This window comes from Macaca nemestrina, chromosome 7 (genome assembly GCF_043159975.1).
Source record: "Macaca nemestrina isolate mMacNem1 chromosome 7, mMacNem.hap1, whole genome shotgun sequence".
NCBI lineage: Eukaryota > Metazoa > Chordata > Mammalia > Primates > Cercopithecidae > Macaca > Macaca nemestrina.
This window is the reverse complement of record NC_092131.1, coordinates 18980369-19006203: the sequence shown is the minus strand read 5'-3', so window position 1 is coordinate 19006203 and position 25835 is coordinate 18980369. Positions and strand designations below refer to the sequence as shown.

The window sequence follows — 25835 nt, the reverse complement described above, 5'->3', positions numbered from 1 at the left end:
ACAATCATCATTTGCAAATACAGGTAGTTTCATCTCTTCCCTTCACTTATTTTACCATTTTAAAAATGTGTCTTATTGCTTAGGACTTCTAATATATCTTTGAACAGACACATCTCTGTTTCCTTGAAATTCCTTGAAAATGCTAGGTATGATATTTTGAAATCATTTTCTTAGAAAAGAATGGAATATATTAATAGCTGCTATACCTAGGTGATAGTGTATGAATGATTTTTTTATACTTTCTGTATTTTCCAGATTTTCCATAATAAACATGCATTACTTTTTAAATAAAAGTATTTTAACGTTGTCAAGAAAAACTATGATTTCCTTTTGAAATGTAATTTTTATAAATGTATAAATAGAAGACTTTGATAAATCAATAAAAATACTCTGGACTCTAAATTTAGAGTATGAATAAAACGTTGACCAACAAGCTAAACCAGTGGAATTCATGCTTGTTCTGGTGGTGACTATGCCAGTGCAATTGGAGCTCTGACCTTTAGGCCCTTGCCTTCTGCTCATTTCTGCCCTTTTGCCCTTCTCTTCTTAGGCAGGAAGTGCTAGCAGAAAGAGCTAGAGAACTATCCCATCTTTATTGCATGGTTGCTGGTCAGAAGAATTCCTTCCAAGCCTCTGTTACAGTCATTGTTGCTGTGGCTGTGATATGGAGTAGCTCTGGAGTGGATTCCTTTTCTCAACCTTTCCCTGCTCTAAGTTGACTGTACACTTGAAGGAAGAAGGGAGTGGAGAGGAAAGCCTCTCAGTTGTAGGGAAAATCATGCACAAATAGAGTGATCAAAGACTAAGCACAGACTTGAAATAGTTGGTGGCAGTATTTCAGTCTTTTGCCTTGAATTTGCATAGTTAATTTCCCTTATGTCAAAGTTTAGCACACCAAAGTCAGATTTCCAGTGTATTCTTTTTCTCTTTATGTGACAATAGATGTTCAGTTAATCAGTAAATTGGTTTTAGCATTGCAGCCTGCACTGTGTATGCCTGTAGGGCTTTTGTTATATACATCATGCTTGTCCCTGGCTGGAGGGATTCCATTCCTCTATGTTCTCTTCTTTTTATGTATCTTTCATTGTTACAAATATCTTTTAAATATTGTCTATTTTAGGATGAATATGTTGAACTGCTTATTTTTCATTGTTTGTTTAAAATGATTTATCCTTGCCAGATTTCTTTGTTGGTTGTTTCAGTTTTTCTTGAGGTATTTTGTTTATTCATTTGAAAGACAGATCTTAATTTTAGCCGTTCTTTGTTGAAAGGCATTTGCAATTATAAGGCATAAGGCAATTGCATAACCTTACCCTGCAAATGTTATTCTAGGGGTCTTCAAACCTTACTGTGTATGAAATGACCTTGGGAGTGGATGGGAAGCATGACCCATCCTCTTCCTCTGAATCAGAAGTCCTGGAAGCTGGGACTCAGGCATCTGGATTTTTAGCAAGCTCACTAGGTGATTGATTCTGATGCAAAACAAGATTTGAAAACTACTGCAGCATTCATTTTTTGCAGTTATTTAATTTTATTTTAATCCCAGCACTTTGGGAGGCTGAGGTGGGTGGATCACCTGAGGTCGGGAGTTCGAGACCAACCTGACCAAAATGGAGAAACCTTGTCTCTGCTAAAATTACAAAATTAGCCTGGCTTGGTGGTACATGCCTGTAATCCCAGCTACTTGGGAGACTGAGGCAGGAGAATTGCTTGAACCCAGGAAGTGGAGGTTGCAGTGAGCCAAGATCGCGCCATTGCACTCCATTCTGGGCAATAAGAGGGAAACTCCATCTCAAAAATAATAATAATAATAATTTAAGAATCTAATTATAGATTTTGTATCTACAGTTTGTGAATTGGATAAAAAATAACCGCTGTAAAAATCGCTTGATACCAAATTTATTATATTCTTGAAGTGGCATTTATATACTTGAAAATGTTATTTTAAGTCTACATTAATAAAATCTATTCTAGAACTAGTAAAATTTAAACAAATCTGATAAAGGAATAAAGAAACAAAATAGACCGGCTGTGGTGGCTCACACCTGTAATCCCAGCACTTTGGGAGGCCGAGGCGGGCGGATCACGAGGTCAGGAGATCGAGACCATCCTGGCTAACACAGTGAAACCCCGTCTCTACTAAAAATACAAAAAATTAGCTGGGCGTGGTGGCGGGCGCCTGTAGTCCCAGCTACACGGGAGGCTGAGGCAGGAGAATGATGTGAACCCAGGAGGTGGAGCTGGCAGTGAGCCGAGATTGTGCCACTGCACTCCAGCCTGGGCGACAGAGTGAGACTCCGTCTCAAAAAAACAAAAAAATAAAGAAACAATATAGAATCAATGTGTGTTCATATATATGAAAATTTAAGATGTGATAAAGATGGCCTATTAAGCCGATTGCATTACTTGGTTATTTAATAAATAGTTTAAAAATAGAGCTGGTTGAGTAATGATTTATACTATTCATTACTGCCAGATTTAAAACTTTAAAGATTTAAAACTTCAAAAAATGAAACCCTGAAAGTTCCAGAAGTAAACACAGATGAATTATTTGTATAAATTGGAATGAGGAAGATTTTTCTAATCATGACACAAAGTTAGAAAGCCATAATGGCAAAGATTGATAAATTTGAGAATGTAAAAGTTAAATTTTCTATATGGCAAAAACAAAAGATAGAAACCAAATCCATATACAACAAAACAAAAGGTAAAAATACCAATCAGGGAAAATAGTTGGCATACCTGGGACAGACAAAAGACTGCTTTTGATTTCCTCAAACTACACATTGCTTAAAAATTGCTAAAATTGGGAGATTTAAACACACACACAAATTCTCATCTATTTAGTCAAGAATGTAAACATGGAAACGAGGTATTTCCATGTCATGGTGTGGTTTTTCCTTAGGCTCTTGTTTCCTTTCAGCCTACACAGTGGCCATTCACCCTCTCCATGAAAGTAAGATCACCACAGAGATGAGACAACAACCAAGTTCCAGCTGCGTTGACTAAACCGCCCCCGTTTAGTACTTAGGGCTTGGTGACACCTATTTGGAAGAACTTAATTAAGCCATCTAAACTTTTCCTCTGAAGAGAATGTTTATAAACAGTGAGCCTTCCTGTGTTTTTGAACTATGGTCAACATCAACACAGGCTCTTTTCATCTGGAATAGAACACAGTCAATGCCCAGGGATTCTTGAGCCACACCTCAGCCTCCAGCTCTCCTGTGTCCCGGAGGGCAGTGTTCCACGCAAGACTCCCACACACACAATAGTGGAAGGACAAAAGATAGGATAGGATAGAAGAACAGACAAAAGATAGGAATTGGCAGCTCACAGAAAGAGAAATATAAAGAATATCTGATGTGTTAAATGCCTAACCTCTCATAATTAAAGATATAAAAAGCTAAAACAACTGTGATAAGCCATTTTTCACTCAATCAGATTAGCAAAGATCTTAGTTCTATGTTATCTAGGGTTGCCAAGGGTGTAGAGAAACAAGCTCCATGTATGAACATTTGGAAGCTTTTTGCAGTTATTGATGATATTTTAAAATGTGCATGCTCTTTGACCTGGCAGTATTACTTCTAGGAATTTTCCTTAAGGCTATTTTCATACAAGTGCACAAAGACCTGTACAAAGATGTTTTTATAGTATGTTTTTTGGTTTAAAAAAGGAAACATATGCTTAATCAAAAAGGGACTGGTTTAATAAATTATGTTCTCTATTGACGGAACACTATGCAGAAGTATTATTTAAAAATATGAAGTAAAGCTTTTGGTTTTGATATGGAAAGAGTCAAGACACTGAGTGAAAAAATAAACTGTATATTGAAATGTATAGAATGATTCTGTTTATGGTTAAAATATGCACACCCATGTATATGCTTAAGTATGAACAAAATTTCCTGAACAATACTAAAAAAACTATTAACAGAGCCTCTGCCTACTGGAATTTGGGGACAGGGCATTTACTTTTAATTTTGTACCCTTTTGTAAGGTTTACATTTATTTAGCATAAGCACATTTTTATAAGTTTATAAAACTTAATTGAAAAACTACATATGAGGTTGTCCGTACAATAGGTGTTTCAGTCTAAAATTCCTCGAGATTACATAAATCAATTTCTGTGTCCATTAATTAAGTATACAAGTATTCAAAAGTAATTTTATAGAACCCAAAGTCTTGAACCAACTGGCTTATTGAGGCTTGAGCCTTCTTTGCATTGGGCATTGCCACCTTTGGAAGCTGTAGCACTGAAGCCTAGCACTGTGGGATGCTGTTGGCTTTGAAAAAGAATTTCAAATATAAAGCACATGAAGAAATATCTATAAAGCATAGATTTGGGTCAACTGGTGAATGTTTTATTAGGGTTTTATGGGACTGATAAGTTACATCCCTGTTCCTCCATATTGAGAACCAACCGAGAGAGAGAGAGACAAGATTTAGACAAATGGAGGCCAAACCGTTAGCTTGATTGTAGATAAAAGCACAAGTGGAGCTTTTGGCTTTAGATCTATGCTCAAAAGGACCTAACGGCCTTCTCTTTCTGGGTTAAACAGACTAACCTACTCTGTCACAAACATGGTTGTACAATCACAGACTTTCTCCACTCAGAAGAGCTTATTATTTTTCATAAAAATGTTACGTATGTGACCATGTAGTAGGTTTAATGTATGTTATTTAGAATGAATTAATAAGTAAATGTTTAAAGATATCTCAGTTGCAATTTCTAGTATTAATCTATATAACTTACGTAAACAAAACAACTTCTCAGCAATTTTTAACAGTTTAAAATGAATCTTAGACCAACATGTTTGAGAACCTCTGTTCTAATGGAAACATGGGAAGCTAAGAACATTTTTTAGAGTTGTTTAATTCTTGTTTATTAAGTTTTCACTTTCCAGAACACTAAATTTTGTGCTAAGAAATGGCACGCGATACGATCTTGCTCTAAAGGAATTTACCATATTTCATGGACTCACATTGTTTTTCACATTTTAACATCTCTGAACTTGAGGTTCATCTTAAAATGGGTAGCGTCTTTCTATTTTTGTGGCCAAGTGGCAGTTGCCATGTAGTTGTCATAGTCTGCTTATATGGAAACTTGGGTAATTACTCTTGGGAGCATGGTGAACCTGGTAATTATTACTGATTGTTGCCTGAAAGCTTTTGTTGACACCTGCTGGTAAGATCAAGAAAACACAGGTATCAGCATAGCAGAATGACTGTCCATAGCTTGGAAGAAAATCTTGGAGACAATAGTGGAGCACTTTTAAGAAGTATTAAAAGTGGATTTTAAATGTTCTTACCACAAAAAAATAAGTATGTGAGGCTATATATATGTTAATTAGACTGATTTTCTCATTCCACAATGTATGCATGTTTCAGGACGTCACATTGTATCCCGTAAATGTATACAATTGCTGTTTGTCAAGTATAAAGAAATGCTGTGTCATCATTGCATAGAACAATACTGTGTGGAAACACCTGGCCATTGATGACCAAATCAAAAAGGGATTCAGAAGAATTTGATACTTCTTGTGAAAGAGGAATACTATATTTAATTTATTTTGCTTATGTATATGTACTTTATATAAAGTATGCAAAAGAGTGATCTGTGATACAATCTGTGTATGAATATGTCTAAATATATCAGTAAGGATCAAATAAAAATTCTGTTTAAAAAAGCACTGTGTGGTGCTTCTTACAATCAGTAGAGTCTCTTATTTGATATGATTAAAATTTAACAAAAAGTTTCAGTCCTTCTCTAATGAGAACAAGTTCACATAATAAACGCCATGGAAGTTGAGAGGTAGAAGACAGCTATGTGAAGTGAAGGCATTAGGGAAATCTTTGTGAAGGATGTGGAGCCTGAACTGGGCCTTGAAGGTAGATTTGAGAAATATAACATTCATTGATCACATTAGATGCATATATTTATGATTATCAGTATTTTAGAAAGAATATATAATAACTGTAGAAGGTTTATTTAGTTTTTCATTTTGTATGTATTTCTAAGCTTGGTCTTGGTTGCCGTCTTTTCTTTCCTGGACTCTTGATCTTCCTGCTACCACGCTTTCCTATTTTGGTATGTCTAGCGTGCAGCAGTCAAGTTATTCTTTCAAAATGCAAATATGATTGTTATTCCTCTCCTGATGGATTTCTCTCAACTAGAAAAAAAATCTGAAGTTCTCACCATGGCTGACAAAGTCCCTGGCTGCCTCTCATTGCCTTTTGCGCCACTTTCCCTTTTTCCAGCCTCATTTACCTTCGTGTGGTTCTTCATATGTGACAAGTACATTCCCCTCTCAGGCTCATACATTTGCTCTTCCCTCTGCCCAGGGTGAGCTTCCCCCAGATATGCTCAGGACTTGATCCTTCACTTCAGTCAGGTCTCTTCAAATAGCACCTTCTCTGAAGTGGCCCCTTCGCATCACCCCTTCTGAAGCACACCCTCCCTGTTCTCTCTCTCTCCTTATCCTGCTCCGTTTTTCTTCCCAGCACTTAACCTTCTATTACATATTTGTTTGCCTTTCATACCAGATGTCACCTCCTTGAGGACAGCGACTTTCTCTTTTTGTTCATAATGTATCCCCAGGGCCTAGAATGGAGTCTGGCACATGGTAGCCTCTCAGTAAATACTTATTTAATGAATGGACTTAAATCAGTCAGAAAAAAATAATTTCTTGTCCAGTATTAATAAAATATTGCTCTTCTTTCTTGACGGAGAATAGGAAATGAACAATATGTCATCAGCAGCCGAATACTACAAAGAAGTTTTGAAACAAGACAATACTCATGTGGAAGCCATCGCATGCATTGGAAGCAACCACTTCTATTCTGATCAGCCAGAAATAGCTCTCCGGTTTTACAGGTGCACTTCACATCCAATTCGTAGAACTACTTTCCTATGAAATATTGATAAAATAGTAACAAAGATGAAATGAAAGTATAGAGAAAATAAGATATAGGCTATGTCTTTATGAAACTAAAATTTCAACACCAAGATGTATTATGAGCATTAAAGTGACATCCAATAATTTGGAAACATGCAGATGTCTGGCATCTTGCGGAAACACGCTGGACAACTGACTGAGTTTTAAATCCCATTGTCATTGTATGCGTTAGCCATTTTGTCATCAACCAGTAACAGTTTAATAGTTACTTAAAACTTATAATCATCACTGCCTCCGTTAATACCAGTGAAGATAAAGACACTAAAATTGAAAGGTGAAAAGATTTGCAAAGAGCATTTGGCCCCATGTTCTGAACCTTGATGAGGACCTGAAACAGAATCACCTGTTTTGGGCAGCATTGTCAATTCTTGTCCAAATATTTTTTCAGTCTAAATAAATTATATTCACTGATTCTTCTTTAAGTATTTATTTCATTCTACATATGACTTCTGAAATTAATTTTTAAATTTTGATTTCTTCTTTAGCCCTTGGGTAATATACAAAGAGATGACTGGCAGCTGACAAGGGTTCTTTCCAAATATGTGTTGGAGGCATAAAATGTAATAATAAGAATGCTATTCTGTGCACCTGCAACTGACTCTACTCCCCAGCCCCCAAAGTGGGTCATAGGTTTCTCACAGCAGCTGGGCTGGATTTTCATTTGCTTATATGAACTCGCTTGTCCTTTGTCTCACGGGATTAATGATGCATAGAAGCAAATGGGGCTCTTGAGCTGCAGTGTGAAAGCTAAGTGGATAATGTGAGGATCCACTGATGGTTTTGTCTTCCTCAGTGGAAGCTTGTTGGAGTTCAGTAGACACAGCTGAAGCACAAAGTACAGAGAGCCAAAAACGGGTTCCAACTCAGCTGAAAATGTGGAGGTTAATGCTAAACACAGTCCTCAGACTGAGTTTTAGGAATTTACCCTATGGGCAGCAAAGCTTTATAAAGCTGAAGTGTGTGGGCTTTACTTTTTGTGACTATTTCTTATTTTGGTTCTCTAACAAAGCATTTGGGGAGAAAACTTAGATCAGTTGTTTTTCTTTGTCTCTAGACACATTCCCTGTGACTAGTACCATTATAAAAGAGAGCTATTTGTATTTGCTTTAAACATTTTTTCATTTACTATAACACGTTGTATTTATAATCTTAAGGAGTATCAAAAATCACAAGATGAATTCATTTTTAACTATGTAAAAAAAAAAAATATATATATATATGTCTTAAAACTTACAAAGTTGGTCTGACACCAAAATTTGTGTTCTTTTTTGAAAAGGCGACTGCTGCAGATGGGCATTTATAACGGCCAACTTTTTAACAATCTGGGGCTGTGTTGCTTCTATGCCCAGCAGTATGATATGACTCTGACCTCATTTGAACGTGCCCTTTCTTTGGCTGAAAATGAAGAAGAGGCAGCTGATGTCTGGTACAACTTGGGACATGTAGCTGTGGTATGTTGTCTTTCTGATATAATTTCTGTTATAGAAAGCTGGTTTGAGCCAGACACAGTGGCTCATGCCTGTATTTCCAGCATTTTGGGAGGCTGAAGCAGGAGGATTGCTTAAGCCCAGGAGTTCGAGACCACCCTGGGCAACAAGTGGGACTCTGTCTCTACAAAACATTAAAAAATTAGCTGGGTGTGGTAGTCACATCTGTAATCCCAGCTACTCTGAGGGCTGAGGCAGGAAGATCACTTGGGCCTAGAAGGTCAAGGCTGCAGTGAGCTATGATCGTAGCATTGCACTCCAGCCTGGGTGACAAAGTGTGAGACCCTGTCTCAAAACAAACAAAAAAATTAGTTTGAAGAAATATTCAGGAATTATCCTAAATCCAGATTGGTTGTAGTCTTATGGGGAAATTTAGAAGTTTCTAGGAGTCATTGTGGCTTATTTTATATTCTCGGGTTAAATCCACTTATATAGAATTCATGTTGACTTCTATAATTGTATGGCACTTGATGCTTTTTGTCTGGTAGCAGAAGAGATATCTATGAGGAAACAAGGGAGGAGGAAGTAAATGGACGCATGGGTGTGAACATGGACTTTCTTTTGTAGGGAATAGGAGATACCAATTTGGCCCATCAGTGCTTCAGGCTGGCTCTGGTCAACAACAACAACCACGCCGAGGCCTACAACAACCTGGCTGTGCTGGAGATGCGGAAGGGCCACGTTGAACAGGTCAGTGAACTGGCAGCAGCTCGCTGGGCAGTCTGCTTTCTTCAGAGAAAAGCCGTCATGTGTGGTAGCGTTACAGTGTATGTTATTTTAAAATGAGCTCTAGAATCTGACAGGCGTGGATTTGAATCCCAGCTCTGTTGTGTATTAGCTGTGTGACCTTGGGACAAGTTACTTAACCATTCTGAGTCCAAAATAGAATGTTTGATTTTATTAGGACAAATCTGCGCCTCCCCAGTCTTCCCCATCTTAGTGAACTGTTCTACCAGTCGCCATCCCCTGTCTACTACGTAACCACTCAAGCCAAAATCCTTGGAGCCACCCCTGAAACCTCTTTTTTTATTGCTTCCCCCTGCCACACCTGTGCCCACATCATATTCAGCAAGCCCTGTCATTCTGACCTCAGAGTCCCATCACATTCTGAGCCTGGCCACCTTTCTGCATTCCCACAACCCTTCTTCAGACTGCTGTTATGTCTTGCGTGGACTACTACGAGAGCCTCCTAGCTGGTGTTTTTGTTTCCACCTACATCAGCAAGTAAGTGCACTCTATGATACACTCTTCTCAGAACAGCCTGAGAGATTTTTTTTTTTAAATGAAGACTGTTTAATACTACTTTGCTTAAAATCCTCTAGTGCCTTCTCCTTGAACTTGGAATAAAATCTGGACTTGAAACCATGTCTATGGCCTGAGGCCCCAGGTGACCTGGCCTCTGGCTCTCTCTCAGACCGCATCTTTTGCCACTACTTCTTTCCCACTGACTTGCAGACACGTCGCTACCTTGCTGCTCTGCAGACAGACAGTGCTCTGTCTTCCTTTAGGGCCTTTGGAGTGTTCTTCCTTAAGATCTTACAATGACAAATTTCTTTCTTGTCATTCAGGTCTTAGATTAAATGCCACCTCCTTAGAAAGGTCATCTTCCCCATCAGTCTAAAAGAGCCCTTGGGTGCTATCACATCTCTTACTTTTTTTCTTCACAGTATTTACCACTTTATCAGATATTTTCATATTTATGTATAGGATGTAGAATGTCAGTTGCATGAAAAGAGCGACCATATCTGTCATGTAACTGTTATATTCCCAGCGTCAGAAACAGTACCTGCCATATGGTAGGTGCTCAGTCAATATTTGTGGAATGAATGGACGATACATAAAATAGAGTGTAATAGTAGTGACTTGAAGGGATTGTTTGTATTAGATCATGCACTTGGCATAGTAGAAGCATAGTATGGAGCACATGGTAGATACTTAATAAATTGTATTATTATAATGATATACGTAAAACAAAAAGTTTAAAATACTAAATATGTTCATACAATATTAGTGGCAATCAAGGGCAAATATTATTCCATTCCCCACTTCGGAGATAAAGAAACGGAGGCTTGAGGAGGGTAACTTTGCCCAAGGTCACAGACATGGCGAACAGCATCGCCAGTACATTAGCCTGGTCTTCTAAGCACAATGATAAACTTTTAACAACAACAAGGAAAGAAAGGTCACTGGATGTTACTTTTATTGCATAAATTCTCCCAAAGTAAGGAAGATGGATTTGTAGTTTACAGGCTGTTCTAAAATGGATACTTGTTTGTTAGAAACTTTGCCTATATTTGTCAGGAACTTTGCCTATATTCATATGATGAAACAAGTGATTTTTGTGATTTTTCTCTGTTCCCATGTTGGTGATTTTCTTTTCCTCCTACTTATTGTAGTTTCTCTAGCATACAAATGATTTGAAATGTTTTGGTGAAAGATTTCATAATACAAACTTCATTTGATTAAAAATTATATCTGTCATTCTATATGAACTGATACCACTTTGTTTTCCATTTAAAAAGATATACACATTTGTCTTCAGGGTCATGGATAGAAGTTTTAGATGTAGCTACAAGTTGAGGGGTTGTTAGCAGCTTGTAATGTTGAATTTGTGGTCTTAATGAATGTATAAGCCTCTCATGCTAATCAGTGGTCTCTGCATTATATGATCCTATGATCGCAAAAAAAAAAATGTGAATGTTATATTTTGAGTGTCTTAGAGAACGGAAAGCTTGTCATATTCAATTGCTGTCTCACTAACAAAACTGATTAGCACTATATTAAATAGTTGCTCTCTGTCATCCAGCACAGAATTTTGGGCTTTGAAATTTACAATGTTTTTTTGGTTGTTAGGTAATTAGAGCCTGCTTAGTCAATCAACAGCAGTAAAAACTAGATTAAGAAGAAAGTTGTAGTATTGAGAAGATTGTATTTCAAATTGTATGTCATATTGAAATATAAACTTTATGAGAACATTGGTTCCCAGATAACTTTAAATGTACTCTGAATTTTCAGTTCTCTTATTTTCTGTGTCTTGTGAAGCATTTGTTATTAACATAATTTTGGCAAGGTATCAGTGGTTAATTGTATTTCATGAGGAATGTTGTCTGTATTTACCACAGGCTCATGTTATTAAGTCCTGTCATAGGTAAAGAATTATTTTACCAAAAAAAAAAAATCACAAATATAGTGCTGATATATGTTCATACATCTTTGGTTTTTCTTTTCTTTATTTTTACACACAGGCAAGGGCACTATTACAAACTGCATCATCTCTAGCACCCCATATGTATGAACCGCATTTTAATTTTGCAACAATCTCTGATAAGGTATTCTTTCTTTATTAATTTTTCATCTGATCTCTTCTTTTTTGTTTTCTTGGTTTTAAAAAATGTACAGATAAATAAGGAAATTCTAACCTCATCTTCCTGAAAGAAATGACTTTTTAAAACTCTTAATTACTATATATATTTATACATCTTTACTTCAAGGGACAGTTTTTAAAACTTTTAATTTATTGCTGAATATTGACTAAACTCCATTATAGATTATAGAATTATTTTATGTTTTGAAATACGGCATTTAGTCATTGAAGAAATTCTCATTTAATAACTCCTGGTATGGGAAGTATTTAGCTATTGGCTTTTACAGCAACAAAATCCTGTGTATTATTAGTAGATCGTATTGCCACCAAGTTCCTGGTACCATTGCTGTAAAATTAGTGATATTCTAATGTGAAAGCTATCTTAGCTATGAAGAATATGGGGGAAATGAAACTGAATACTGTATTGCAAGTCAGTATCCAAAAGCTAAAGGGAACCACATGCCATTTTTAACAATAAGAAAACAAGCAAAAGACATCTAATAACTAGCTTGTACTTGGAAGGTGAGTCTGTTTTGAGAATAAGGAAATGGCTAAAAATATTTGTGATGTAAATTAGGGTCTTGATAGACCGTAAGATATTTATAAAGATGTTATTTTTCATAGCATAAATATGAAGTCATCTACATTGTCATTTCTGTATTGAAAATAAAATAAGCTGTCATTCATGAGTTGTAATTATTGAGCCACTGTTCTGGGTGCTTTACATACTTTCTCTAATTCTCCCAACTACCCCGCCTTCCTCACTCATGTTTTTCATGACCGATGTTCTGTTTATTGAGCCTTTGCTATATACCAGGCCCTGTTTTTGGCACAGAGGATGTAATGATGAGTAAAAGACAAAAACCTGTACCTCAAGCAGCTTAATTTCTAATGGAACCCAAGGCTTAAAGGGGATGAAAGACTTCTGCGTCCCATGGCAGTGGTAGATTTCAGATTCACACCCAGATCCCAGTGATGTGCATGTGTTTCCCACTGCACTGTGCTACTGCTTAGTTAGTTAAACCCCTAAGAGGGCTGGCTTACCTTCAGGAATAGCACCACATTTTAATAATACATAACTCAAATGAGATATCTTCTTTAAGCAAAAGGCTACACTTCCATAACAGAAAACAGTGTATTAAAAAGAAGTGTTATGATTTGAAAAAGGAAACTTAATTTCTGTTTCTATACATATATATTGTTACCAGAAATCTACCAGAATTTATCTAGATTTTTTGAGTATATACACCAAAAAGCCCTTCCTTTTTAGAACGTATCCATGAATCAAGATATACTCAGACTATAATTAATAATTTATTGTATATTCCAAAATAGCTAGAAGATTTGGAATATTCCCAACACAAAGAAATTATAAATGTTTGAGGTGACGAATACCCCAGTTACCCTGATTTGATCATTATACCTTGTATGCTTGTATCAAAATATTGCATGTACCTCGTAAATATAAGTTATTATGTATCAATGAAAAGGATACATTCAGACAGTATGTGTGTTTTTCTTTGGGAATTAATATCAAGTTCATTGAAAAGCAGAGACATGCTTTATAAACTTTTAAAACCAGATATTTTCCCAACGTTATTGTGCCAGCACCACTTAAAACCTCTGAAAACATGTTATTATGCCTTAAATACAGGAGTTTTTGCTTAAATTTTCTGTCTAAAAGGTAACAACTCTAATAAAAATATGTTTTTGTTTGTGGTACCTTACAGATAGTTTTCTCTAAGTTTTCTGAGCTATCTAGAGCTGGCTGTTTCAGCATGCAAATGTCATTTTACATTTATAATACTATCATCAGTGACAGGAAAAGAAAACATAGGTTTCTAAATTCATTACCAGACAGCTGTAAATTATTTATATAATTGGTTATTTTATCTTTCTCACATACTTTTCAAGATTGAATTATAATCTAGAATTCTAAAATCAAAGTAGCACAATTAAGCAATTTGCCTTTAAGAATCCTTTGAGTTGTGACGTCGGTTGTGGGCTTGTTAAAAAAAAAAAAAGAACCCTTTGAATTTCTACAGCATGCAGATACTATGTCTTATTTTCTTTTTTGCTTCCTTACTCATTTTTTCTGATCTCATTCTATGGTCTTATTCTTGTATTTTTTGCAGATTGGAGATCTGCAGAGAAGCTATGTTGCTGCGCAGAAGTCTGAAGCAGCATTTCCAGACCATGTGGACACACAACATTTAATTAAACAATTAAGGCAGCATTTTGCTATGCTCTGATTGTTCCTGAGACCACATATGTTCTTATGAAGAGGCATTATGCAAGGGGAAAGAAGTACTATGTCTGTGTATGTATGTATATAGTGTAATACATATATTTTACAAGCTTGTCCTTGATATTAGTGAAGGTGATATATAAGGGTGACACAGAATGTATAATGCAAATTTCATAGTAATAGTAACTTTATAAAATAATATAAAATACAGGATTTAAACCTTTCTAAATAGATCATGAAACTTTCTCCCACATTATATAGTAGATGTTTGTTTATAATGTTTACAAAACATTTTGGTGAATTCCCTCAATGTTTTATAAATGTACATTTTTTAAGTCCTTAAGCTGACTATTAGCCATCATGTAGCTTAAGGAGTCTGAAATCTGCCATTAAAACTGCACCTTTAAGCCAGGTGTAGTAGCATGTGCCTATAGTCCCAGCTACTTGGGAGGCGGAGGTGGGAGGATTATAAATAGAGACTTTCCTTTAGACTTTAAAAATGTATTTAAAACTATTTTTATTAAATACTTTGTGATTTCCTATTAAGTTTTAAAATAAATCAGTGTGTATAACACCATTTCATTATTTTTTATGAGTTTTTATTTTAGTCATCTCAGGTGAAACAGGTTTTACAGAAGTCCAGTAATCTTATAAATTGTCATTATTTTAATTGTATTTCAAATGATGTACCACCAATTCTGTTTTTTCCTAAAAAGTGATTTGTGGGATGTCACATTATTAATATAAGAATATCCAGAATAGAAATAGAGTCATAGGCCAGGAGTCCCACTTCTGGTCAGCCACAGCATGGAAGTCAGCGATATTCCAGTACCATGCATGGTATAGCAGTCCTAGAAAGGCTCTTGAACTTTTCTCTGCCTTATTTAGCGGAACTCTCATTAAAGTGTTCACATAAGGAAATGTGTTAATGGGACAGGACCACTCAAACTCATACTGTGGACTTTGGGATCTCCATGTTATTTTCCATTTTTTTTTAACTTGATGAAAACTTTGATAGATACTTATATTCTGTTCAGATTTGTATAAATTGTGTACTCAGCTGACCGAACAAAAAAATTGAATTCAAGGAATGATAGCTTGCTTAAGGCTAGAATTCATTACAGACAAGAAAGCAAGGCCCCACGTCACACAGCTAGTTGAGGGTACATCCATGGCTGCAGCCCAAGGTCTTGTTCCTGCACCTTAGACTTGAACCTTTCTTGGTTCTCTGTGATGTGTTAGTGCTTATTTAGCCCTTGAGAATTTCCTCGGGTACTATCACATTTCCTAATATTGTAGTCAATATTCAGATTCAAATGGTATAATGTGAATCATTTTCTTAATTTAAAATGAGAGCTAATAAGAATGGCTAAACATTTACTGAGGATGTTGAATATGCCCACTGTTCTAAGCACTTTATGGGAATGAATTCATTTCATTCCCACCGTAGTCCTATGCAGGCTGTTATTATTCCCATTTTACTTATGAGAATACTGAGGCATAGATAAAAGCTTATTGAACTAGTAGTAAGTGCCAAAGATTCAGGTTTAGGCAGCGTGGCCCCTTGAGTATGTGCTCTTAATCACTATGCCAAATCACCTCTCTGTGTTTCTGCTGTAAATAAATCTACTACTATTTAAAATGAACATTGTATGTGTCAGGAAAATTGAATAATAAGGGAATATTAACACAGCAAAAAATAAATGATTCAATTTTCCTAAGGTGATATGGAGGAATTTTGTCTTGAATTTCTGTGAATTCAGTGTGAGCACCAAGGCAAAGAATGACTCACAGTGGCTCAGGGCAGAATGATGACATAGCACCATGGATGACTGTATCAAAGCAACGTTCAGGATGTCTTTGTAACATTTCTTATGGACTGCATAACTTCTGGCTTCTGTGCCAGTGTTTCTGTAGAAAGAACAGAAAGAACGCTAATAATTGTTTTCCAGTTTTCCATTGTAGCTAAAGAGGTGTTCAATCCATAAATACAAATTGTTCAACCAAAATTCACATCATCGAGCTTACTTCTAACTGATGAAAGTGAGATCTGGCAAGAAGGCTTCCTGTGCTGAAACATTACTGAGGTTAGAAGTTCTTCCTTCTTTACAGATGTGTCATGGCTGAGCCAATCCCTGTAGCGATAACTCTTCCATTGCATTTCTGAGTGCTTTTTCCCAGGCTCAGTTTATCCATCAGAATACAATTTATGGCCTACAGATAAGAAAATTAATAAAGGTAACATGTCACTACATTATTATTATTATTAAGACAGAGACTTGCTCTGTCGCCCAGGCTGAAGTGCAGTGGCATGATCTTGGCTCACTGCAACCTCTGCCTCCCCGATTCAAGCAATTTTCGTGCCTCAGCCTCCCAAGTAGCTGGGATTACAGGCATGCGCCACCATGCCCAACTAATTTTTGTATTTTTAGTAGAGATGGGGTTTCACCATGTTGCTCAGGCTGGTCTCGAACTCCTGGCCTCAAGTGATCCACCGCTATGGACTCCCAAGGTGCTAGGATTACAGGTGTGAGCCACTGCACCCAGCGTCTCTGCATTTTAAAGTAGTTTCCACCACCAACTCTTTACTACAATGAGGGATTTCTGTCAGGGCCTTTCAGCTGGGATTGAGTTTAAGCATTCAGAAAACAAATATTTTAGGAAGACTGGCAGGACTAAACCTTGGAAAATAACCCAGAAATCAAGTGTAGGAAAAAAAGCCATCACCAAATAATTTTGTATTCTAGGAAATAGAGAAATTGGAATGTTTCATGTTTATGTTCCTTGCAGAGTTCCAAAATGGTCATCTAGGCTCAGATTTGAGGGGAAAAATTTTATTTAGCAATTTGAAAATAACTGCAGTTTCATCTCTTTCCATATAGATGGCATTCGTCCTATTTTTAGCTAAATAAAAACAACATTTTTGAGGGAGACTATCATTTCACTCATTTGATGTCAAAGCCAATCCTTGAAATGAAAGAGTAGACATGTTGTTATAATCCTTGGGAATTATATTTCTCACAATGTGATCTTTTTCTTTATCTGAATCTAATTCTGACTAATAAGGAAAAATGGATTGTTAAATGAAAACAATGGGAACTCTTGGTGAAAGCAACCATGTTATCTTAGAGAAGACGCTAGACCTAGACAGATTTTAGAATTTTGTTTTCTTTTTAAATCAGAAAGAGAGACCCTCTTCCAATATTTGACACTCAAGTTTTTATGGACTCCAGCACCTTGCAACTGTCACTACCCACAAACCTCACCCTTCTTCTGATCTAATAGCTTCAATTTATTTCTCTCTGGTGGATTATCTCCTTTTAAAAAATCACATTTCCTTTAAGCCCGCTTCCCTTTTTAAAAACAGACAATATAACTGTTTATTAAAATAAAGGAAGAAAAATAAGCAAATAACCTGAAAAGGAAACTCACAAAAGAAATTAAAATGGTTGATAAACATATGTAACCAAAAAATCTTTGATAGCTGAAAATGAAATTAATGCAAGAAAAAGATATATTTTTAACCTCTTCAGAGAACAAAGATTTGAAATGTTTATTATATATGAGGTAAAGATGCAGTCAAAATTCGCTGATGGGCATATATATCATTACAATCTTGAGAGTAGTGTGGCAAATTTTATTAAATTCCGTCCATTTCTCTTGTGTTTTTTTTTTTTTTTTCTTCCACTTTTAAGTTCCAGGGTGTATGGGCAGGATATGCAGGTTTGTTACGTAGGTAAACGTGTGCCATGGTGGTTTGCTGCACGGGTCAACCCATCACCTAGATATTAAGCCCAGCATCCATTAGCTATTCTTCCTGATGCTCTCCCTACCTCTACCGTCCCCACAATAGGCCCCAGTGTGTGTTGTTCCCCACCCACCATGTGTCCATGCATTCTCATTGTTCAGCTCCCACTTAAAAGTGAGAACATGTGGAGTTTGGTTTTCTGTCCCTGCATTAGCTTACTGAGGATAATGGCTTCCAGCTCCATCCATGTCCCTGCAAAGGACATGACCTCTTTCCATTTTACGGCTGCAGAGTATTTCATGGTTTATACATACCACATTTTCTTTATCCAGTCTATCCTTGATAAAACCTGCCCCCTTTTCTAGTACCACCCTATCTTCTTTGTCACAGATCTTGAAAGGCTAGATGACTTTTGTTACCTAGTTCCTCATCTTTCATTCATTCCTCAACACTCTTTAATCTGAAGTCTACTTCCACCACTCTAGAAACTGCTTTCACTGAGGTCACCAGTAGCTCCCAATCCAGAGGTCACTTTTTTAACATAACTTTTTTTGAGATATTATTCATATACTATATGATTCCTGTTTTTAAAAAAAGTATACCCAATGGTTTTTAATATATTCACAGTTGAGCAATCATCACTACAATCAATTTTAAGACACTTTCAGGTTGGGTACAGTGTCTCATGCCTGTAATCCTAACACTTTGGGAGGCCAAGGCAGGAGAATTGCTTGAGCCCAGGAGTTTGAGACCAGTCTGGGCAACATAGTGAGATCCATCTGATATGGTTTGGCTGTGTCCCTACCCAAATCTCAAATTGTAGCTCCCATAATTCCTCTGTGTTGTGGGAGGGACCTGGGGGAGGTAATCAAATCATGGGGGTGGTTCTTTCCCATGCTGTTCTCGTGGTAGTGAATAAGTCTCATGAGATCGGATCGTTTTATAAAGAGGAGTTCCCCTGCACATGCTGTCTCTTGCCTGCCTCCATGTAAGACATGACTTTGCTCCTCATTCATCTTCCACTATGATTGTGAGGCCTCCCCAGCCATATGAAACTGTGAGTCAGTTAAACCTCTTAACTTTATAGATTATTCAGTCTCAGGTATGTCTTTGTTAGTAGTGTGAGAACAGGCTAATACAAAAAAGTAAAAAATTAGCCTGGCACAGTGGTGCATGCCTGTGGTCCCAGCTACTCAGGAGTGTGAAGTGAAAGGATCACTTGAGCTCAGGAGGTCAAGGCTACAATGCAGTGTTCACACCACTGCACTCCAGCATGGATTACAGAGCAAGATCCCGTCTCAGAAAAAATTTTTTTCTCATCATCCCCAAAAGGAATCTCATACCCATTAATAGTCACTTCCCATAGCCCCACAACCCCATTCCTATCCCTGACTGTAGCCCTGGGCAACCACTAATCTACTTTGCTTCTCTGTAAATATACTGTATTAGTCCATTCTCACACTGCTATGAAGAAATACCCAAGACTTAGCAATTTGTAAAGAAAAGAGGTTTAATTGACTTCAGCATGGCTGGGGAGGCCTCAGGAAAGTTACAATTATGATGGAAGGCACCTCTTCACAGGGTGTCAGGAGAGTGAATAAGTGCCAAGCAAAGGGGAAAGCCCCTTATAAAACCATCAGATCTCATGAGAACTCACTATCACGAGAACAGCATGAGGGAAACTGCCCCCAGGATTCAATCATTTCCACCTGGTCCTGCCCTTAACACATAGGGATTATTGCAGTTCAAGGTGAGATTTGAGTAGAGACACAGCCAAATCATATCATTCTGTCCTGGCCCCTCCCAAATCTCATGTCCTCACATTTCAAAACATAATCATGATCTTCCAAGAGTCCCCCAAAGTCTTACCTTATTCCAGCAGGAACCTAAAAATCCAAGTCCAAAGTCTTATCTGAGACAAAGCAAGTCTCTTCCACCTATGGAAATCAAAACCAAGTTAGTTACTTCCTAGATACAATGGAGGTACAGGCATTGGGTAAATACACCCATTGCAAGTGAGAGAAATTGGTCAAAAGAAAGGGGCTACAGTCCCCATGTAAGTCCAAAATCCAATGAGGCAGGAATTAAACCTTAAAGATCCTAAATAATCTTTTTTGACTCCATGTTTCACATTCAGGTCATGCTGATGCAAGAGATGGGCTCTCAAGGCCTTGGGCAGCTCCACCCCTGTGGCTTTGCAGGATACAGCCCCACTCCCAGCCACTTTCATGGGCTGGCATTGAGTGTCTGTGGCTTTTCCAGGCACATGATGCAAACTGGTGGATCTACCATTCTAGGGTCTGGAGCATGGTGGCACTCTTCTCACAGCTCCTCTAAGCAATGCCCCAGTGGGAACTCTTTGTGTGGGCTACAACCCCACATTTCTTCCACACTGCCCTAGCAGAGGTTCTCTATGAGGGCTCCTCATAGAGTGAGGGTCGTGATCAACTCAGTATACCACTGGAGGCTATATGAGTAAACAGCAAACTGTTCTCATGAAAGCAGGTTGTTAGCAAACTGACAAACTGCATCTGCCACCCAGAAGGAATCCTGAGGGCAATCATGCCCCAAGCACAGTGTTGCTTGTGATTAGGCACATCTGAAGCCTGTTAACAATAATGTGAACCTGTGATCAATCAAGCAGCTGACCAATCATTACCTCCTCCTCCCTGCTCTTTCTACCCAATAAATATGAAGGGCTGTAGAAGCTCGGGGCGGCTGCCTTTGCTCACTCGAAGCAGGGAGCTCTCTTCTTCTTCCCTTGGCGCCTTCCTTTAAAACAGTTTCTTTTGTTTTAAGTTTTCATTTCTGTGTTCATCCCCCTTCGTTCAGCCTTGTAATGACAGTCTCAAGTAGGAACAGTAATAACTGTTGTAATGACCGTCTCAAGTAGTAACAGTAGTAACTGTCATAGTGGGGGTCTCAAGTAGTAACTGTTACAAGTCTGCCACACTCTTCCATGCATCCTCTGAAATCTAGGTGGAGAAACCTCAATTTTTGTCTTCTGCACACCTGCAAGACCAACACCATGTGGAAGCTGCCTTGAACCCTCTGAAGCAATGGCCTAAGCTGTACCTTGGCCTCTTTTAGCCATGGCTGGAGCAGCTGAGACACATGGCACCAAGTCTGGAGCTGCACACAGCAGAGGGGCCAGGGACCCAGTCCATGAAACCATTTTTCCCTCCTAGGCCTCCAGGTCTGTGATGGGAGGGGCTGCCTCGAAGGTCTCTGACATGCCCTGGAGACATTTTCCCCATTGTCTTGGTGATTAATATTTGGTTCCTTGTTACTTATACAAATTCCTGCAGCAGGTTTGAATTTCTCCTCAGAATATGGGTTTTGTTTTCTATCACATTGTCAGGCTGCAAATTTTCCAAACTTTTATGCTCTGCCTCCTCTTGAACGCTTTGCTGCTTAGAAATTTCTTCCACTAGAGACCCTAAATCATCTCTCTCAAGTTCAAATTTCCACAGATCTCTAGGGCAGGGGCAAAATGCTGCCAGACTCTTTGCTAAAGCATAGAAAGAGTGACCGTTGCTCCAGTTCCCAACAAGTTCTTCATTTCCATCTGAGACCACTTTAGCCTGGACTTCATTGTCCATATCATTATCAGCATTTTGGTCAAAGTCATTCAACAAGTCTCCAGGAAGTTCCAAACTTTCCCACGTTTTTCTATCTTCTTCTGAGCCTTCCAAACTGTTCCAACCTCTGCCTGTTACCCAGTTGCAAAGTCCCTTCCACATTTTTGGGTATCTTTATAGGAGCACCCCACTCTCTGTGGTACCAATTTAGTATATTAGTTCGTTCTCACATTGCCATGAAGAACTACTGCGACTGGGTAATTTATAAAGAAAAGAGGTTTAATTGACTCACAGTTTCACACGGCTGAGGAGGCCTCAGGAAACTTACAATCGTGGTAGGAGGCACTTCATCACAGGGCATCAGGAGAGAGAATAAGTGCTGAGTGAAGGGGGAAGCCCCTTATAAAACCATCAACTCTTGTGGGAACTCACTATCACGAGAACAGCATGGGGGAAACTTGCCCCCATGATTCAATTATCTCCACCTGGTCCTGCCCTTAGCATGTGGATGTTATTACAATTCAAGGTGAGATTTGGGTGGGGACACAGAGCCAAACCATATCATCTACCTATTCTGGATATTTCATATAAATTGTATGATATAATATGAGGTCTTTTGGGACTGACTTTTCTCCCTTAGCATAATGTTTTCATATTTCATGCATAAGGTTTTCATATTTCATTCATGTTGTAGCATGTATCAGTATTTATTTCCTTTTTATTGCCAAATAACATTACATCATATGGATATACCACGTATATCCATGTATATGGATATTTGGATTGTTTCTACTTTATGGATATTATTAGTATTGCTCCTGTAAACATTTATGTACAAGTTTTTCTGTGGATGTGTTTTTCTCTTGGACATATATCTAGAAGTAGACTTACTGGGTCATATGGTATCATATACTTAACCTTTTGAGGAACTGCCAGAGTTCCAAAGTGGCTGCATCATTTTTCATTCCCACTATCAGTGATGAGAGTTTCAATTTCTGTACATTCTCATGAGCATTTGTTATTATCTGTCATTTGGATTAAAGTAAAAGTATAGGAAAAGATATATCATACTAAAACAGAAGGAAAGCTGAATGCTATATTAATATAAGGCCAAGTAGAGTTCAAAGTAAAGAATATTACTAGAAATAAGCAAAGGCCATTTAACAATGATTACGGGAGTCAGTTCCTCAAAAGGACATAAAAATCCTAAATGTTTCTGTACCTAATAGCAGAACTTCAAAATACCTGGAGCAACAATGGATAGAAATGCAAGGAGAAATACACAAATCAATAAGTCAGCCATAGAAATGTAGAAAAAGAAGACCAAGTTAATCTCAAAATAAGCATAATAAAAGAAATAACAAATACTACAGTGGAAACCTATGAAATAGAAAAGAAATAGAGAACCTTAGTGAAATCACAAGCTGGTTCTTTGAAGACAGCAATAAAGTTGATAAGCCTCTAGTCAGAATGATAAGGAAAAAAGAACACACAAATTTCCAATATCAGGCATGACAGAAATGTTACTCTTGAATTTTACAAATATTAAAAGGCTAATAAATACATTTATAAACAACTTTATGTCAATACATTCAACAATTTAGATAAAACAGACAAATTCCTTGAAAGACACAAACTGTCAAAGCTTCTTCAAGAAGAAATGAATAATCCAAGTAGTCCTATATCTATTAAAGAAGTTGAATTTGTAGTCAAAAACCTTCCCAGGCGCAGATAATTTTACTGGTTGATTCTACTAAACATTCAATAAATAAATAATACAAATTCTACACAAACTCTTCCATAAAAATTGAAAAAGGACAAGTACTTTTCAACTCATTCTATGAAGCCAGCATTATCCTGGTACCAAAATCCAGACACAGATAATACAAAAAAATACAACTATAGACACACCAATATCCCTTAAGAACACACATTTTAAAAATTATTAACAAAAGGTCAGCAAATCAAATTTAAGAATGTATAAAAAACAGTGATACATCCTGAGCAAGTACAGTTTATTCTAGGAATGCAAAAATATTTTAATATACAGCAGTCAATTAACATAAATCACTATATTAACTAGAAAGAAAAAAATCATATGATCATCTCAATAGACTGAGAAAAAGCATTTGACAAAATTTCACACCCATTTTTGATGGAAAAGAAAACACTCAGCAAACTAGGAATAGAACTTCCTCAGTTTGGTAAAGGCACCTACAAAAAGCCTGTAGCTAGCTAATGTCATACTCAAAGGTGAGGTACTGGAAAAGAACACACTTTCCCCTATGATTAAGAAAAATGCAAGGTTGCTGGCTTTCTCTACATTAATTAATATTGTACCGGATGTTCTAACCAGTGAAATAAAGCGATAAATAAATAAAAGACATTTAGGCTGGAAAGAAAGATATAAAAGGGCCTTTATTCATAGATGACATGATTATGTAGAAAAATTTCCATGTAGTCTACAAAAAATACTAGGACTAAAAAGTGAGTTTAGCAAAGTTGCAGGATACAGTATCAATATGCAAAAGTCAATTGTATTTCCATAGGTTCACAATGAACAGTTGGAAATTGAAATTACAAAATCAATACCATTTACAGCAATATGAAGAATATGATATACACTTAGGGATAAATTTGACAAAATATATAGAAGACTTCTACAAAATATTACTAAAAGAAATTTTTGAAGTCCTAAATAAATGACGAGCTATATTATGTTAATGGGTTGGAAGACTCCATAATGTTAAGATGTTATTTTCTCCCAGATTAATCTACATATTCAGCACAGTCCCAATCCAAATCCTAGCTTGTTTTTGGTAGGAATTCACAGGCTAGGTCTAAAATTAAGATAGAAATGCAAAGATGCAGTACTAATCCAAACACTGTTAAAAAAGAAGAATAAATTTGGGATTAACATTATCTAATTTCAAGGCTTATGTAAAGCTACCATAATCAGTACATTGTGGGTTTCTTCTCAATATAGACAAATAGATTGATGGAACAGATCTAAAGAGTCAGAAATAGAGCCTTACATGGGTGGAAAACTGATTTTTGACAAAGGTGCAAGGACAAAGGGTAATTTTTTCAATATGATGAAACAATTAGATATCACATGCAAAAAATGAACTTTGGCTGGTAGCCTGCACCATATACAATATTTAACTCACAATGGATGAGTTAAATTTTATACTTACCTATAAGTATAAAACTTTTAGAAGAAAACATAAGAGAAAATCTTTGTTAGTTTGGGTTATACAAAGATCTCCTAGCTACACCAAAAACACAATTAAAAATAGAAAAATGGATAAATTTGACTTCATGAAAATTAAACTCTGTGCTTCTGTGGACATTGTTAAGAGAATGGAAAGAAAAGCCACAAGCTGTGAGAAAATATCTGCAAATATTATATCTGATAAAAGATTTGCATCCAGAATATATAAACAACTCTCAAAACAATATGAAAACAATGCAATTACAAAGTAGGCAAATAATTTAAATGAACATTTCAAAGAAGCTATATAAATGACAAATTAGCACATGAAAAGATATCTAACACCATTAGTTCTTTAAAAACATAAATTAAGATTAAATTAGGATGTCTACAATTAAAAAGATGGCCCATATCACTGGTTGGTTAGCATGTGGAACAAATGGAACTTGGAAATCATATATTCGAGAAAAGACTTGGACATGAGTGTTCATAGCAACTTTATCTGTAAAGTTCCTAACTGGGAACAATTCACATGTCTATCAACAGATAAATGGATAAATAAATTGTGGTATGTACACATAATGGAATACTATTTGGGAATAAAAAGGAATGAACTATTGATAATACATAACAATGTGGATGAATCTCCAAATAATTATGGTGAGTAAAAGAATCTAAGCAAAGAGAAATGCATAATGTATTATTCAATTTATAGAAAATTTTAGAAAATGCAAACTACATTGTCAGAAAGCAGATCAGTGGTTGCCTGGGGACAGGGTAATGGCTTCACCAATGTATTCATATGTCAATTGTATCACATTTTACACTTTAAATATATGCATGTATATCCATTATACCTCAATAAAACTGTTTTTTAAAAAGATAACTCATAGAACTCTCCACCTTAGTGAAAGTTTTACTCTATGTTGATTATACCTCAATAGAACTAATTTATAAAATAGAAATATTCCAGTTAACTAAAATGCCATGTTATTTTTTCCAGACTGTGTAACTGCAATAAAATTTTAAGAGCTCTGTAAATGTTTTTTATTTTTATGCATATACAATAGTTGTACCTATTTATGGGGCACACGTAATATTTTCATACAAGCATGCAATTCATAATGATCAAATCTGGGTTGTTAGGATATTCATTGCCTCAAACATTTATCCTTTCCTTGTGTTGGGAGCATTCCAAATCTTCTCTTCTAGCTATTTTGAAATATATAATAAATTAT

At 36.6% G+C, this 25835-nt stretch overlaps 1 protein-coding gene across 8 annotated transcripts in view; it reads left to right on the top strand.

Annotated features, from left to right (window-relative positions):
- LOC105467577 (tetratricopeptide repeat domain 8) overlaps nucleotides 1-17626 on the top strand; it is a 58892-nt gene extending 41266 nt beyond the window's left edge. For 5 of the 8 annotated variants that reach the window (XM_071099757.1, XM_011717286.2, XM_011717288.3 and 2 more), the window contains 5 exons: nucleotides 6734-6873; nucleotides 8232-8406; nucleotides 9010-9132; nucleotides 11688-11771; nucleotides 13942-17626. In XM_071099757.1, coding sequence (XP_070955858.1) covers nucleotides 6734-6873; nucleotides 8232-8406; nucleotides 9010-9132; nucleotides 11688-11771; nucleotides 13942-14058 — 639 coding nt within the window. In that variant the 3' untranslated portion in view covers nucleotides 14059-17626. Of the gene's footprint in view, nucleotides 1-6733; nucleotides 6874-8231; nucleotides 8407-9009; nucleotides 9133-9511; nucleotides 10084-11687; nucleotides 11772-13941 lie in introns of those variants that run through there. The other 3 variants (XM_071099755.1, XM_071099756.1, XM_011717287.3) reach the window with 2 other exon arrangements.
- Nucleotides 17627-25835: the final 8209 nt, after the last annotated feature.